This window comes from Prionailurus viverrinus, chromosome F2 (genome assembly GCF_022837055.1).
Source record: "Prionailurus viverrinus isolate Anna chromosome F2, UM_Priviv_1.0, whole genome shotgun sequence".
NCBI lineage: Eukaryota > Metazoa > Chordata > Mammalia > Carnivora > Felidae > Prionailurus > Prionailurus viverrinus.
The window spans coordinates 4,324,805-4,343,635 of NC_062578.1; the positions used below are offsets into that span (position 1 = coordinate 4,324,805).

The following is an 18,831-nucleotide window of genomic DNA, read 5'->3' on the forward strand; positions in this document are numbered from 1 at the left end:
AAGTTGCACACGCTGCATCGTCAGAAATGTCTGTCTTTAGCTAAGAGGCTCACTTTCACCATTTCAACGCTGAAACTCAGGTCTTTGTACAGTAATGACAGATTCGTAGCAAATCCTAAGGGCTTCTCCTATCTGAAAATACGGCTTGCCCTCAGCACTCCTGTCTTCTTCCTGTCCAGCTCTGAGTGCCTACTGCTCTGGTCCTAGGTGTAGCTGTAGATGCTCCTGAGAGCCACCCAGGAAATGGGTTCCATTTATCTGTGTTCCACTCTCAACTCTTCTCCTTGTCCAATCTCCTTTACACGATCTGCATTGATTTCCCAATGCTGGTATTACGTCACAGTTGTTTCTTTATCCCATTTTTTACCTGTGAAGATTTTGTTAGGCGTCATTCGGCGCGCACGCAGCTCTGTGCACCACTGCAACGTCTTGCCATCTGTGGAAGGGAAACCTCGGACTTCTAGAAGAGCTCTCAGGACCTTTTAACTGCCTCTTCCAGCCTTGTCCGGTCCTAACACACCCTTGGTATTCCTGATAGCTCTGACACTCTTTGCATTACAACAAAAAGACTGCTTTTCAACAAGCACGGGAAAACCCTGGATGGCGAGTAACCTGTTCTGTGAGTGTTCCACCAGAAGAGCAGACACTTCTAATAAATTTTAACGCGATAAACGAGCGATGTCTTGCAACACGAGGAGTAAGTGATGCCGAATGTCACGTGATCACAACCGAGCCCATGGTTCTTCTTGCTGGTTCGCCAGCTCTCTCTCTCTCTCTCTCACTGCGGGATTTTGGGGGATCATCACCCATGCTTGGAAAGTTCAATCTCAGGCCGCGGTGTTTGTCAGTACTCGGTGATTTTTCAGAACGTTGGGAGGTGCGCACAACTGGCATTAGTGTATTTTTTTGTCCCTTCAAAGGACCTATGGACAGTCCTTTGATTTTCCATACAAGAGTAAGCTTAGGAATGCTCTGCTTCATTCTAGGTCAGGCTGACTCTTCAGTCAGACCCTTCCCTCTGCTGCCTGATTGTCAGTTACATTAAGTACAGTATATGACAGGAGTTGATTAATACTGTACTGTAGTCAACATTCGTGTGAGCGTATACAATGGCCCATTAGTGATAGTGAAAGTCGTCCCATGCAATAGCCCTCCTTTCTCTTGTCTCCCTCACACCAGCCATGAAGGTTTCAAAGGTAAGTGCAGGTTTACGTTATTTTTCTTTACGTTTTGTATTTTGATTATTTTGCACTATATTGCAGTATTGTAATCATTTCTATGTGAATATTTTTGGGTTGTGGAATGAATCATCTGAGTTTCTATTACTTCTGACGGGGACATTCGCTTTGATATACAAGTGCTTTGGATCACAAACACGTTTCCAGAACGAATTATGCTGGCAAACCAAGGGGTCAGGCACAGAGAATCCAGCGGTGAGATTGTCCCAGCTATTAAGAAATTTACAATGGAATGGAAGAGACAGAGCAAATTAACAGGGAAAAACACTTTTTCTGGATAGATTTAGAGATAATGTGCGACCACAGAGTGTTATTGGACACGTAGCAGGGCCAGCTACTGTAGTCTTAGGGTATCCGGGATGCTTCTAATCACTATAAAACATAGCAAAGGTGTAATTATCACCAACAACGTGTAGATAAAATTGGACTGAAATGTTACCTATGGATTCTACCTGTGTCTGCAAATCCCATAAAAGAGGTTTATGAAAAAAAGAATTTCCTACATAAATAAATGGACTAGTGTTTAAAATCAGCAGGGTCCACCTTCCGCAGCCCAGTGCTAAGGACTCTGTCCTGCCATTATAATTTATCTCTTCTATGACACGTGAGCTCACTGCAAATGAAACAGAGGTTCCCAGACTCCGTGATGTCCCAGAGTCCTAGGTCCCCTCAACCAGGCCAAGACAGAATAACCTGAACCTTTAAGAATAACCTTCTAGAAACAATGCTTCACATCTTTCAGATTTATGTTCAGACTCAGAGTGGACCCGTGACCGGACAAGTGGGCGTTCTGGTCACAAGGACGGGCACTGATGGGTAGGTAGAGCACTGATGTGGACCGTGGCTGTGGCCAGCCCCTCAGGGTGGCACACACAGCAAGCAGGTAATCTCCCATTTCTATGCGAGATGATATGTTTATGTTCACATGCAACAGTAATACATTGAGAGGGTTACTGTTCGCAAAGTGCCCCTGCCATATCATCTCATATGATTCTCATTACATTCCTGAAAGTCCAGAGGCCGGACACTTGCTCTCAGTGGTTACATAAATTGCCCAGGTCAGACAACTCGTAAAATCGGAAGTTCCTGGCAGCAGACCCTGGGTTCTTCTCACACCCCCCGCAGTGCTTTCTGCCTCAAGGTGCTGACGGTACAAAGGAAAGCACATACTAAAGCCAGTGACACTGAAGTCAAAGGAACAGCCAGCATGGCACCGTGCCTTGAAAGAGATCGGACTCCATGTCTGAATAAAACCATCGAATTGCCATTTCTAACCAAGCCAAATCTCTCATGGGTTCCTTCCCAAGTTTTAGGAAAAGTGAAATAAACCATGAGCCAGGACAACTGAGAAAATAAGCAAAAGTGCGGAGGCATGTGGAAATTTCATTTTCAACAATCACTTTTTCAGAAAAGTGATTTGTCTTTCAGACAGAGCAGTAATCCCTAAGAGGCTTGCTTGACTCCATTTCAAAAAAAAAAAAAATTATAAGAAAAGTACGCGTTGTGCCTGTTACAAATTATCTACATCCACAGAGATGAAGAGAGAACCAAACACAACTATTTAGGGATGCACTGAGCAGGAACAGAGCCCCCGACACAGGAACCCTTGCGTGCGGAACACATCGGCATTTAGTAGACAGGATGTGGGTTTTACCCAAGTCCTCCTTCCCTGAATTCAACTATTACAAGGAAGCTCTCCACATATATAATAACCCCGTTTTATTATCCCGGTATTGTGCTATATACTTCCAGAGTTATTGGTCAGATTTTTTGTAATCCATTTATTCCAATCTATACAATAAGGGCGTATTATTTGGGCGTGGGAACATACCTGTTCTCTGAGAGCTTTGATGGTTTTTTGAATTTCTGCTGCAAAATTGCTGAAATCTTGGGCAAACTCTGTTTTTGCCAGAAACGTCACATTTTTACCATCTTCAGCTACGGACAAGTGATCTTGTTGCCTGTGTGTACAAGAAGCAAATAAAACGCTGAAAAATAAAAGTGGCATGATAAAAAAAAAATCAACAAGTATTCCTCAGGCATTGGAATGTACACGGCATTGTCACTGCTGCTCTGTGTGACCATCAAAAGAAAAAGATGTGACTGGAATTAGAAATTAAAATTAAATGGCACTTAAGGAGACAATCCAGAGTGTCACATCTGCTTCACATAGTTTACTTAAAATGATAAGGAAATGTTTCTTAGGAAATAAAGGGAATGCCATGAAGTATTACCTATCTATTTGACATATTATTTAGATCTCAAATTATGTCTTTTGCTAAAAATTGTTCATTTCATTTCACAGTGAAACACCAGTGACAAGTTAAATATTATATATTATATAGCACCCAGGTGGGAAAGTTCCTTGCTCTATTATAAATTCATGGCAAGAACTAAATTAAGATAAGAATACTAGTCTGACAAAAATCTAATCTTAAACCAGATGCAAAATAGCTCAGTATTGTCGATAATAAAAGGAAATAAAAATTCTCAGGCTGAATTTAAAAGAAAATTCCTGGAGCTTAACTGAAGTTCTCAAAAGACAGAGGTAAATAATGAGTTTAGAAAATTGAAATGAGGGGCGCCTGGGTGGCGCAGTCGGTTAAGCGTCCGACTTCAGCCAGGTCACGATCTCGCGGTCCGTGAGTTCGAGCCCCGCGTCAGGCTCTGGGCTGATGGCTCGGAGCCTGGAGCCTGTTTCCGATTCTGTGTCTCCCTCTCTCTCTGCCCCTCCCCCGTTCATGCTCTGTCTCTCTCTGTCCCAAAAATAAATAAAAACGTTGAAAAAAAAAAATTAAAAAAAAAAAAAAAGAAAATTGAAATGAAAGTTCCACCCATCTATGATTATGCTATCTTGTTAAAAATATTTATATATAAATTTGATTTACTTGACATGCTATGTCAAGTTTTCTTTTTTTTTTTTCCAAATTTTGTTAAAAGTTGTTCCTTGTGAAGAAGTCGTCGTAACTTTCCAAACTGTTCCCCTTTGTTCTGCTTGATGTCTGTCCTCTATTGTTGAGGAAGAAAATGGCTTGCCAGACATGTCCTATGAGCTTGTAAAACAATTCCTAAACCAAGGACATGTTACGGAGTTTTCGTCAGAGGGAGAGGAGTTAGAAAAAGGTAGCACTGGAAAAGAACAGAAGTTACCACTGCCAGTTACGCTCAGTCACTGGATCAACTCTGTGTCCCTCAAGACACTGACTTAGAGGTGCCACGAATCAACAGGGACCATACCCCAGCTTTTACTATGATGCTGTGTTCAAATCAATTCAAGGGCACAAGTGTCGATATGGATGATATTAATGACAATGGATAATTTCAATTAAAATTATCTGAGATTTTTGTCTTCATAGTGCTCTCTCCTGTAAATCATCAGCGTCTAACCAGAGGGATTTAACCACAAAGAAGTCTGCATGGTTGTCTAAAGGCATCACCAAGATCTAACTCGTTGCATGCAGGAACGTGGGGAGTAGCTGATATTGGCAAGACCGGATTTTACACAATCGGATGGTGTTTACAATGGAACAAGGATGGGGGGGGGGGGTCATGTGACCGGCATTACACTACACAGATGTGGGGGTGCTTTCCAGCAAGGAGGCTGATCACATTCTCTCAGAAAAGACTGGGTGACCAGCGAGCAGGAAATACAACATTTGTAGGAGGAAGACAGAGAAGAAAGTAATGGCTTCTGCCTGGAGTAGGGGGTGTGGGTGAGTCACCGAGGCTAAATAAAGCAGACCGTAGTTCTTTACCCATTTCAGGGACCCTGCAGTTCTGATTGTTCTGCCCCGGAGGCCACATCATCACCTCAATCAAGGCACCCAGCGGTGCTAAGAGATACTTGAAACAGCCTTGTTTTTCAGATGAGAATACTGTAGCTTAGAAGGTTGTTAACATGTCCATATTATACAGCTATTAAATTGCACAGCTAGATGCAAATCAGGATTTGTAGAAACAAAATTTAAAAGTCCTTTCTTAACCACACATTTTAGGCCTGATTAGATTTGTTTCAGGCAATGTGGAAGGAGAGAAAACAGACAAAGATACTAGCTGGGGAGATTATTGGTGGGTGGTGGTGGATGAAAGAAAACATGGACAGTATGAATGTTGTTGTATTTTAAATTCCCGTTTTTAAATATTTTATGAAAGAGAGAGAGAGAGAGAGAGAGCTAGCAAGTGGGGGAGGGGCAGAGGGAGAGGGAGTCTGAGCCTGGAGCCAGACACAGGGCTGGATCTCATGACCTGAGCCGAAATCATGAGCCAGATGCTTCACGACTAAGTCACCCAAGTGCCCCACTACATTTTCAATTCTTATTAGAAGCATGAAATTCAGCATAGAGTTTGTGATGAAAGAATAGTAATATTTGTCAAGTTAAAGTGATGCGAACTCATGAACAGTGTGTTGAGGTGAGGGAGGGTAAATGCAAGAAAGACGAATGTGTGGAGAAAAGCACGAGTGAAGTCATAGCCTGCGTGCTCTGCGCACGGCGATCGAGGGGACCTGGCCCTGTAGGAGCCGGTCAGCAAACTCGGCCGGGTTTCCCCTGGAACGCCCCCCCCCCCCCCACCCTTCCGTCATACGAATGTCTTGTGCCCGAGCAGCACAGAACCACCTACGATGGGTCACTGAAGTACGTCGCTACAGGACAAAACAAAGCTGCTATTATCTTCTTATTGTCACGTCAACCATAACTCCCAATTGCAAAGTGTGTGAGCGTAAAATACGGGAAGACTGGCAGGAGGCTGAAATTGAAATCGTCCGATCTGTAGCCGAGTGACAAAAGGCCGCATGTGAGCGCAACTTCGACAAGGTCACCATCATCTTAAGCGTGTGGATATTATCATACGTTCAGTTATCACCTCCAAACAAGTGAAATGAATCTTTTCGAAGGACCTGGATGTGGCCGTGGGGGGGGAGGGGGCAGAAGGCAGGTACTGGCTGTGCTGCCCCTGCCACATACGTGTGGACGTGACCGTCAGAGCCACATCCCCATTGACATCTTGTAAGAAAAGAAAACCCGCCTGCAAATATGTGGGCCAACATCTATTTCCAAGTTTTCTCTGGTGAAGCTCGTCATGGAGGAGAGTGAATTACAAAGCAAATGAAATGCTAAGTTACGTAACGGCCCAGTGACTGTTTTCTGCCACTTAAATTATTTACAGATGGTTCTCACTGGGGCTCCGGCTCCTGGTCAGCGGTCTAATTACCTTGCAAGAAGGGGCCCCAGGAACATATGGAATAGGTTTCCTTCCTTAGCCTGGAATTAAAGCCCTTTCTTTCTCTGCCTCCATCTCCTTTTATACAACATTCTTCCGGAATGCTCTTCATCCCTAAGCACTGAACACACCTGCTCGTTCAGACCCGCCAGCCTTACCACTCTCCAAACACACACCTCACTTTTCTTTGCTCCCATGACTACGCTCACTGTTCTTCCACACTGGTAATCCCTAAACCTTCATCAAAACCTTAGTCGCTTTCTCAAGATACTACCTCTGCCTAGGCTAAAGGCCCAGAAGAACTAACTACACCTTGTTCTGAACCACACGGCATCCGAATTCGATTTCGTATCAGTACCTGCACGAGCGCTTTGGTTCAATGAGTTACTATTTGCGTAGTATTTAAAAGAATGTTCGGCATATAGTGAGCACTGGAACAGCATTTGCTATCTTGGCTTTTATGGAATGCCTATAAAACGCCACATCCCACATTACCATTAGGTGCTTCACACAGACGTATTCCCAACATAACAATCCCAGAAAGTACTGCCCATTTTAGAGTCGAGGAAGCGGAGATTCTGAAATTTTACATGACTTGGAATTATGTAGTGGAAACGCCATGAACCTGTGCCAGAATCTGAAGCCTTTACCCGTCTCTCTCATCAGATGACCCTGCCTCCCCTCCTAGACAGCAGATCTTACAAGACAGTAAGTAAATCTTACTTCACAAATTCCCACTTTAATTGAAGACAGGAACTTCAATGATGTACTTTGAATTTGGCTGAATGATAATACTTAGGAGGCTGCTATGAAGGACAAGGTTATTAGTGTGTGGTAACAACGTACCCCTCCTAGGGGGCGGTGAATCACAAAGGTTCTGTTTGTTTGTTGTTTTGGGTAATTTAATTACACAAACATCTACTGATATTTACTCAGTGAAAAGGAACTACTTGAATATATCCTGTTTCCGTGTTCAGAAGCTTCTGAGACAATGTGAGGAGAAACGTAAAGAAGTAACCATAGATGAAGCTCGTATATAAGTGTCACAAGACAAGTCCTAACAAATTTCAAAGTAACAAGATAGACATTTCCCGATTTCCCAAGAGTTCAAAAATATCCCATCTTGGTCACAAATTAAACCTTCCTTGCAACCGACTGTACATGAACTAAACTCAACTTAACTTGATAAACATTATTGCTTTTCTTACAAACAATATGCTGAGTTTCCTATTTTCAAAAAGAATTTAAAACACAGCAATATCCATAATGCGATTTAAGGAATCGAAAATAACACTCACGATGTGCAATGTTCTGTACTTTGTTGAGAAGCATTTACTGCCAAGCCTGCCCTGGATATGATGTTCACAGCGAAAAGGGACCCATATTTATCACAAAATTTATTTATTTGTCCATCTTCGTGTAAGTTATCCTGCATGTAAATGAGTCGACTGTGGTTCCTATAAAACCCCTCAAACTGTACATTTGAAGCAAATCTCTAGTAAACAGCCTAAAGAAATTAAATACTTCTGTACATACCCACGACTCAGATCACGTAAGTCCTTATCTTGCTCGTCAGGATAGCTGTATTGAGCAGAGCGTTTCTTTCGAGACTCTTGCGCGAATGCTCTCAACTGTCCTCTGCTCCTACAGCCTGTGGGGGAAAAGCATCCACATGAGCGTCGTGTGACATTGGCATCACCGTCCTGATTAGCACTTGAGCTGAGGAGGGGGGTGCAAGGCCCTTCAGTCAGTGCAGTATGGCCGAGGACACAGCTCACTGGAGGACTTGACAATGACGAAAGGAACAAAACTGCGGTAGACAGAATGCTTGAAATTCCGAGCCCTGCCTACCAACTCAAGACGAGTTTTTTTTAACATTTATTTATTTTTGAGACAAAGAGAGACAGAGCATGAATGGGGGAGGGTCAGAGAGAGAGGGAGACACAGAATCCGAAACAGGCTCCAGGCTCTGAGCTGTCAGCACAGAGTCCGACGCGGGGCTCGAACTCACGGACCGCGAGATCATGACCTGAGCCGAAGTCGGACGCTTAACCGACTGAGCCACCCAGGCGCCCCAAGACGAGTTTTTTTTTAAATGATCTTGACTGCACAACAACGTGCACTGAGTTAACACGACTGGGCTGTACACATGAAATGGTTAGCGAGCACGGGAGATTGCATGTTCTGTGTAGAAGTAATGGTGTTTTTCGCCACAATTAAAAAAATATAGGAGAACGGTATGAAAACTGTTATGTAAATAGGAAAAGACAACAAAAAATGCCCTTTAAACTTCATCTGAAAATAGTTGGGTTGGAAACTAGGTATATTGAGAAGAAGAAAAAACAACGATAGAAGAACCTACTTTTCCAAAGGGCAAAACTACTAAAGCTCAAAAATAAAATAAAATAAAATAAAATAAAATAAAATAAAATAAAATAAACAAACAAATAAATAAAGGAATTTTTAATACTGGTGGAAAAACCAGATGGAAGAGGAACATGATAACCATCCCAGAGCATTTCACCATGCAGTTGAAACTAAAAGATTACACTGGGCAGCATACATTGGAGGGGAACAAGGACTTACCCTGTAGCTTTTTGTGTTGGGCAGTTATCCAGTTATTTCTAAGGGAAGGGGGAGTAAAGACAACTTACAACTTCACCTTAAGTATATGAAAATTAAAATCAAGAGGAACGTGGCCCATGATAAATTGCTGAGCAAAGCTGAAGACTGAGTTTTTCAAACAACATAATGAACTGCAAATTCTGTAAAATTTGACACAAAATGAAAAAAAAAAGACTTCATTATACAATATGAACTCACTAATATTAAAACATATAGAAAATAAACTGAAATGAATACATGTCAAAATAGTAACAGTGATGTGTCTAGAACACTGGTTACAGTTGTTATTTCTTTTTTCTTATTCTACCTCCTTTGTTTTTTCCCAGTTTTCAATGAGAAAGTCATTATTTATACAACTTAAAAACAGTAAACGCGGGGGCACCTGGTGGCTCAGTCGGTTCGGTGTCCGGCTTCAGTTCGTGGGCTCTAGCCCCACGTCGGGCTCTGTGTTGACAGCTCGAAGCCTGGAGCCGGCTTCAGATTCTCTGTCTCTGCCCCTCCCCCACCCATGCTCTGTCTCTCAAAAAATACACAAATGTTTAAAAACTTTTTAAAAAAAACCAGTAAATGTAAGTAAGCAGAGAGAAATGGGTTATTCCAAAGTCTGAGTCACTTCAACGGGGGTGAGCCCCGGGACAGGTGGGAGACTTGAGACAATCAAGGAGGAACATGAAACTACAGAGTTCCTGGGGACAGAGAAGTATTCAAGAAGGGAGGTGTCACTGTGGCAATGACAAACTACCTCAACTGGGCAGCTTTGCTGATCAACTGGTGGGAAATGCATGTTGCTGAAACCGTTTCTTATGTTACTTTTGAAACTACAGTATTCAGACATTATCCATAAAGCTATGCATTACACTAACAGATCTATACATGCTTATTTTTACACCACTGCCTCAACCTAGCACCTCATCAATAATCAGCAATCCATAAATATTTGCAGATCTAGGTGAGAAACAAAGAAATAGGAATGAGAACAAAAAGAACCCAGCTAAAAACATTAGGTTTAACTCATGTAATAAAACTTAGTTTTTCTCTTTCAGAACAATGTATCATTTTTGGCAATGAATATTTAGGTAGAACTTCCTAAACGAAGGTATTACACTAAGCAATGCAGGGAAAATTGAAAGGAATAAGGTGTGGTTCTTAGTTTTGGAGAGTTTGCAAGTGGAAAAACATGGCATTTCCAGTCAAGTATCTCCCCTTCTGATTCTCATTAAAAAGGAAAAACTATAAAGAAAAGGGACTGCAGGTCAACTCACATTATCTATCGTCTTTCATTTTTTTTGGGGGGGGGAGACAGAACTTCAGAATGTATTTTAAAGCACCAACAGAACATGCAAGGTCATATACATAAAACCCAAAGGCAAAGAGCGGTCTTTGTAATGTCAGGCACACAGCGCTGCACATTATGTGGACAGAAACACAGACAAGCACTCCCCCCACCCGTGTTTCACCAGAGAAGGAGCACTGAGAGTTTCTATCAGTGGCGGATTGGGTGGGCAACCCACTAGGGCTGCAATGACCATGCAGGTCTTTTAATGTGGCAGCTGTTTGAGTCCTGACATCTTTTTTTAAAAGACTCACTTTGGTATTATCCCTAGTTATATATAGCTGAAGAAGCAAAGCATCCTTGATTGCTGAGTATTTGGCTCTTGTGCGAACAACATCTGAATTTAAACAGTATGTTAATTTGGTAGATGCTTCGGTTTCACACCTCTGCTTATATATCTGATATAAATACGTATATACACTTGTTCGAACTCTGTTCTTAGGCTTGACATCAATTATTTATTTGAAACTTTGCCATAACGTGTGGTGGATATTTTTATCCCTATTGGGAACTTGAGGAACCTAAGGCACAGAGAGGTTACACTACCTTCTCTGAGGTACTCCAGCTTTTACAGAAGAGGCAGGATTTGAATCCAGACATTTGGACTCAAAGGTCCAAACATTTTTTTTTAAAAAATTGTTTTAATGTTTATTTTTGAGAGAGAGAGAGAGTATGAGCGGCGAAAGGGCGGGGAGAGAGGGAGACACAGAATCTGAAGGAGGCTCTGAGCTTTCAGTACAGAGCCCGATGCAGAGCTCAACCCCACGAACCGCGAGATCATGACCTGAGCCCAAGTCAGAAGCTTAACCAACTGCACCTCCCAGGCGCCCCTCAAAAGTCCAAACTCTTAACTGCTACACTATACCAAAGAATGAGAAATATACAAATAACAAGATTAAAACTCTTAGATATGTTTGTGCAACTTCAAAATAATGGTACCATTCTTTGTTAACGAAATGAATCGATAGATGAATGAATGAATGAATGAATGAATGAATAAATGAATAGGGCTAGTTAATGACTTGAATTCAAATTGGCTCAAAAGTATTGTCAAATTTCTGGTCTACATATGACTTGGGGGTGGGGCACAAATAAACACAGCAGCTCCTGCTTCAGGAATAGCATCAGGAAGTGCGGATGAAGACAAAGCAACATGGCTCGTTTCCAAGAAGCCTCAGGCAATGTGTGTGTGCGCCAGTATGTGGAACTTCCCATTGGGCACAGCCTTCGCTGTCCTCCCCAACCCATCCCATAGCCTGTGTCCTATGAATGAAGGCCTAGATCTTTACTGAACCAAAAGAAATCCTTCCCTGTGTGCACATCCTCCTCTCTCTTCATTTCTCTCCACGGCGCCATTGGTGGCTCACCATCCAGCGCCAACTTTATTTGATCTCACCCGAGTAACAAACACCACAGGTATCGTGTCACCATCTCTAAGAAGCCTTTCTTGAACTGCTAAGACCAGGTGAGATGGAAATTCATCACTTTCTCTTAACGCTCTGCGCACACCTATCTACCACTCTCCGTTGGTTCAGAAGATATCAGAGAGGAGGGCTCTGTCCTACCGGCCAGTTTATCCTCAACACGTAGTACAGCACCTGCACATGATACATAGTCAATAAATATTTGAATGAATGAATTAATGAATGAATGAATGAATGAATGAATGAAATCGAAGAGGACGAACCATTATTTTTAAATATCCAGTTTCTTGTCATTTTCTGTGTTTAAGAGTTTGATTGCAAGAATCAAACTGTCTGGCTTTGTACCACGTCTTCCACATTTCAATTATATTACTTTGGATAAGCAATTTGAACTTGCTGACTCCACTCTCATCAGTACAGAGCTCGGTAACACAATTTATCCCATGGACTTGGTGAGAGGATTAAATGAGCTAAGAGGAGCAAAGCACTCGGCAAGAATGCCAGGCACAGAGGAAGCTCAAACATGGCCCTTATTTCTGGAATAAATGTTAGAGAATAAGATAAGTGAGGTATTTAGTTCATAAACAACTTTTGCATAATGTCAGAGTTATAAATGTTTTTGTTCATAATCATACAACTGGCATTCAAAAAATGTCCTTGAATGAATTAAAACTTAATGTGTTTGTAGGCAGATTTTTTTTTCAAGGCAATTCCAAGTGAGTTTAAAAAACAATCCTCCCCCCCCCCCAAATCATTGGTAAAAACACTTCAGGATTTTTTTTTCTTTGTAGTGAAAAACAGCACAGAACAATTTGCTGAATTTGTACAAAAGCAACAATTTGCTATTTAAATGCACCATCAAATTAAACGAGTAGAAACATGGTGTTAGTCTGCTTGGCAGTGAGTACTGAGAAAAGGAAAGTTTATTTCAATAGGCATGCAGAATCTAATAATGTCCCTAAGAGTCATATCCGAACTTAGACCCCATCTAGTCTGGCCCAGAGGTGGACACATGGTAAGGAGACATGCAGGACAAGGGGTATGGACACTGATGATTAATTTAATGAAGTCAGAGGATTCAGTATGATGCCTTAGGAACAGGCCTGGATATTCTCACTCATTGGAGGGGACGGACATTCCTTGATGGGTGAACAAATACAATTCAAGTAGGGGAAGTGAAGTCACCGTGATTCAGGCAGTCACACGTTTCCGTGAATTGATCAAAACCCTGCAACTCTGGAATATCGCTGTCCTAATGCTGCATTACGCATATTAAAAATATATCAATGATGACAGCCTTAAAAACTGGCAAAAATACGTAACACGGTTTTAAGTTATCTTCGGCACTTGTTTCTTAACATTTTAGCGCTTCTCATTTGCTGGCGAGAAGAGAAAAAGGAAAAAAAAAGGTACAGACAGAAACTTAAAGATACATAATAAAAATGACAATCAATTTTGGGGGGAGTTTGAGAACAACTCTACTCAATGCTGTGGTTTTATACTGTATTTATATAATACAACAGCCAACTTTGATTCCTAGCTCCTGGTTCCTATGAAGGAACCAAGTATATGAACATTTCCTATCTTTAGATGGTGTTTCATCTGAATTAGTGAGCAATACTGAACTTTCCCAATTGTTTTGAAGGGAGGGGTCACAGAAGAAAACCATAGATATTTCTTCATACTCTTATCAGCATTCCATTTTCTTTTCACCTTACAACTGTATCAATTGTCTATTGCAGTGTAACAAGTTACCACGCATTGGCTTCAAACAACAGAAAGGCATTTTTTCTGGATTGAACGATGCTCCCCCAGAATTCATATGTTGAAGTCCTAACCCATAATCCCCCGTACCTCCGACTGTAACCCTATTTGGCCAAAGGGCCACTGCAGATGTAGTTAGTTAAGAAGAACTCACACTGACGGAGGGTGGGTCCTAATCCCGTGTGCCTGGTGTCCTTATACAAAGGGGAAGCTTGGACACAGATACACAGGTGGAAACCCATGTGAAGATGAATGTAGAATCTGGGGTGAATCAGGAGACGCCAAGTAATGTCAATGCCAGCAACCACGGGAAGCTGGGGGACAGGCAGAGGACAGAGTCTCCTTCACGTCCTGTAATCAGTACCTGCAATTCTTCTGACCTCCAGAATGGTAACACAAGAAATGTCTGCTGTTCAAGCCACCCAGCTGGGGGTATCTCATTATAGCAGCCTTAGAAAACTGAAGTGTTCACTTATTTAAAATATTAATTTATTATTAAAGCATTAAATATTCCACTTAATTTTCATTACCTTCTTGACAAACTACCTGCTCAAATGATTTAAAAATGCCTAAGTAACAATTGTATTTAATTTTTTTTTTAGTGTTTATTTATTCTTGAGAGACAGAGAGTGAACTGGGGAGGGGAAGAGAGAGGGAGACACAGAAACAGAAGCAGGCTCCAGGCTCCGAGCCATCAACAGAGCCCGACGCGGGGCTCGAACTCACGGACCGCGAGATCATGACCTGAGCCGAAGTCGGCCGCCCAACCGACTGAGCCACCCAGGTGCCCCAGGTATTACCTCTTATAAATTGATCTCCTCAATAATATTCAAATCCAATTCCTTTAAAGTGTGCTAAATAGATGCTAAGATATTTCACACATTAGCATTTCTAACTGTGACACTTATAGATTGTTAAATAAAAGTAGACCTGTTTCCACTAATGCTTTCTTCCTTAAATTCAACTTTTTAAAATATTGTTATTGCCACTCATGTTTCTATCCTTTCATGTGCCTGACTTACTTTACCTATGCTTTTATATTTATACATGCTAAATATTTGGCTTATGTATGTGTCTTGTAATGATGTAGAGTTAAAATCGCTTTTGGATACAGCTAAGAATTTTCTACTTTTTTTTTTTTAATTTTTTTTTTCAACGTTTATTTATTTTTTTTGGGACAGAGAGAGACAGAGCATGAACGGGGGAGGGGCAGAGAGAGAGAGGGAGACACAGAATAGGAAACAGGCTCCAGGCTCTGAGCCATCAGCCCAGAGCCTGACGTAGGGCTTGAACTCCCGGACTGCGAGATCGTGACCTGGCTGAGGTCGGATGCTTAACCGACTGCGCCACCCAGGCGCCCCAAGAATTTTCTACTTTTAATAATTCTCTTAGTACACTGGAACTTCAGCTACATATGAGTCTTAATAGCTTTCTTTAATTTTTGCTTATGGTTCATCAGTGTTTCCTTTATTTCTACATAGTTGATTTTATTCCCCTAGTGATCTGCCAAGGATACATCCTTTGTTACTGGTAAGTAACTTAATACTTCATGGGACCACACTTCACTATCAGTGTCAATACTTAAACATCACTAATAATTCTAAATATAACGAGGATTTTTTTTTTTAAATTTTACAGTAACACTAAACGGGACTTGGTTACCAGAAACACAAATTTTGGGGGTTAAGAGGCCTTTCCCTAACTTAAACAACTTAATGGAACCATGCTTATTTAACAACCTATTTCTGATAGAAGACTTTTTTCCCCACTGGGATGTCACAGATTGTAAATAAACGGAGAAGGCTGTATTTGGAAGATAACTCAATATCCTCAGAACTTACGAGATGTCATTTTCCAGGGAATACCTCACGCCGCATGTAAAGTCAATAGCATCAGTAGAATTGGATTCATTAACTGTATCCCCACTGGAACACATCATATTTTGTATCATTTCAGGGCTGTTCAGAGCAACTTAATCCCGCTCATGCGGTTTGTTCTTCACCTCGAGGTCAACACGGTTTTCATAGAAAAGACTGTACCAGCAGAGCCAAGGAGAGGGGGAGATGTCCCAAGGCACGCTATTAGAAACAGCAACAACTTTCAAAGACAATCCTGAGAACGCTGTTGCAAATTAATTAGTTCATTAAAGCTTTATAGGAGTTGCTGAAATCTTACTTCTTTAGCAACACTTTGAAGGCTTTTTGTAAGTTAAGCATGAAACAGCCATAACGTCATGAAATATTATGGTAATAAAATCAGTCTCTTATGGAAGAAATTAAACTTTCATTAGTTTACAAACATAAGCACAATTTATTTGAACTAAAGTCAAGAGTAAACATAAATATATTTACATTTGTATGTAAAATATACTGTATTTAAAATTACTTGATGCTTTAAAGACAGAACTTAACGTAAACGATGCAGCTGGAAACTGGAAGACCAGATGGTTCCATAAATCCCAGGAGAAAATATACATCTGTTGGCTCTTTGTGAAATTGTTTTATTCCAAAGAAGTTTTATTTAGTCAAGTGGCATGGTGTCTTAATACATCACCTGCATTAGATGTTATTTTTAATTTCTAAAATGAGAGGAGAATCAATCATTTTCTGTTTGATACTTAAGGAAATGTTTTATGCTCTATGTAAAATCCATTTTATCAGTACAGTGAGATTTATTTGATTTATGGCACAAACAAATGTGCCAATTATACAGTCTGCTGAAATACGTAGGCTGGCAATAAGGACTTGTGAATATTGCTATTTGCATCTGTGAGGTCTATAATATTATGCAAAGGCTCTTGATCTATTGATTAAATGATACTAAAAATTAGTTTAAATTGATGGTAGAATGTCAAGAGTGTTGCATTTACAATGTTAGTACAGGATTCTAAAAAGGAAGGGCATCCAGCTAAAGAAAAGTTCCTATATTTACTACGGGCAAAAGGGACTTACAGAAAGTAGAGAGAAAACAAAACGAGCTATGACATTACAAGGTAAGAAAAGGAGAAAACAAAACAAAACCTGGACTTGAACCTGAGATCTGTGTTCTATCCCGAGCTGTGCTAATAAATAAGGAGGGCACGTTCCTCGGATGTTTGCAATGTTTGCTTCCTCATCTCAAAATGAAGTGGTATATATATATATATATATATATATATATATATATGTATATATATATATATATATACATATATATATATACTTTAAGTTTATTCATTTCTGAGAGAGAGAGAGAGAGACAGAGCATGAGCGGGGAGGGGCAGAGAGAGAGGGAGACACGGAATCTGAAACAGGCTCCAGGCTCTGAGCTGTCAGCACAGAGCCCGATGCAGGGCTCGAACTCACGGACTGCGAGATCATGACCTGAGCTGAAGTTGGACGCTTAACCGACTGAGCCACCCAGGCGCCCCTTAACTTTCTTTTTTTTAATGTTTATTTTTTTATTTATTTTTGAGAGAGAGAGAGATAGAAAGTGAGTAGGGGAGGGGCAGAGAGAGAGGGACACAGAGAGAATCCCAAGCAGGCTCCATGCTGTCAGCACAGAGCCCAGTGCGGAGCTTGAAGCCGTGAACCGTGAGATCAAGACCTGAGGGGAAAACAAGAATCAGACACTTAACTGATGGAGCCACCCAAGCATCCCAAGATTTGTAACTTTCTCATTAAATTTATTCATTCTGTCGTTGGCTAGTCTTGATTGCTATGATCTTTTGATAATTAGAAGTTTAGCAATTCCCTTGCAAGGTTTCCGTGATTCTCAGTCCTTCAAATCAAATCAAATCAAATCAAATCAAATCAAATCAAATCAAATCAATTAATACTTTGAATATGTGCTCCTTATAAGATAACTTCCACAGCTAAGGCTCTGTTCTGGACCTCTCTTTGTTCCTCATGTTTTTCTCCATATTTTTGGTAAGAACTTACTGTTTTCTAGCTCATACCTATGGCATCGAACTCCTACTTTCCTGCTGGCTGAAGTAAAAGTAACACCAAATCAAGCAATTTATGCATCTGATAACTGTCTCCACAAACTGGCCTGATGTTTATATACACTCTGAATCAACCTATTAGGTTGTTTTGACATAATACAGACATACATGTCTATAGACAGGACATGTCTGAATGGCATTTTTCTCACGTACTCAGAAAAAGAGAAACCTCACGAACAGTAGGTACAATAATCTTTACGAGAATCTTCCATGATTTGAATTAGAATATTATTTCTTTACTCCATACCAATAGTAATCATTCCAGAGTGCTAGATTTAAAGACTAACTCATAAGCATCCTGGTTTTCTGCTGTATCCCTTGTACCAAACACATGCATCTTGTTATCAGAACCAGCCTATGCCTCCCATGTTGTCTTCGTCATTCTCCCACATTCTCTGATACTAACAGCAGCGGCTGTTCAAATTACGGGCTCCTTGAGTGACTGGTTCCTGAAGGAGATCATCCTGATAGACAGCATCCAATTGTCTGTAGATACTTTCAAATAAATCAGTTCACACATATTTAGCTGGTGTTTTTTCATATTGACAGAATCGGAGTCAACAGAGCGGATGGTTTAAACCTATGTGTCAAATAAACCGGGCAGAGAAATAAACCCATAAGGCAGAGAAGCTGGGTAGAGAAAGAAACCCACAAGGCAAAAGGCAGAAAGTAGGCAATGATGAAATGGAACAAACAAGATGTCTAGGCAAGTTTTCCTGGTGTCCCTAAGTTTTTGGAGTTTAGCTGTGTGATTTTTGTTTTTAAACAGAGGGATGTATGGATTTATTTTGGGTCTGGAAGGAAACAGATCAGATCAGGGTACCTGGGTGGCTCAGTCAGTTAAGCATCTTACTTCGGCTCAGGTCATGATCTCATGGTTTGTGAGTTCGAGCCCCACATCGGGCTCTGTGTGGACAGCTCAGAACCTGGAGCCTGCTTCCGATTCTGTGTCTCCCTCTCTCTCTGTCCTCCCTTGCTCATGCTCTGTATCCCTCCCTCTCTCTCTCTCTCAAATGTAAATAAACATTAAAAATTCAAAAATAAATTAAAAATAAAGAATTTGATAAATTATAATAGGGTTCTTAGAAAATAACTAACTTGCAAAATCAGAATATTGAAGCAACTGCAAACCATGCAACATGAAGAAAATGGAGAGTTTAGGGATGTCTACTTAATGAAAATCAACAGATGTACTGCAGAAAAAATAATCATCTTTAACAGATAGATGTCATATCCCAAGTT

General features: G+C 40.9%; 1 protein-coding gene across 1 annotated transcript in view; it reads right to left on the minus strand.

Annotated features, from left to right (window-relative positions):
* The window catches only part of PXDNL (peroxidasin like), a 353,529-nt gene that overhangs the window by 15,732 nt on the left and 318,966 nt on the right, over positions 1-18,831 (minus strand). Inside the window, exons 20-21 of the mRNA XM_047842831.1 lie at positions 7,995-8,109; positions 3,070-3,199 (exon numbers count right to left, since the gene is read on the minus strand). Coding sequence (XP_047698787.1) covers positions 3,070-3,199; positions 7,995-8,109 — 245 coding nt within the window. The remainder of the gene's footprint in view (positions 1-3,069; positions 3,200-7,994; positions 8,110-18,831) is intronic.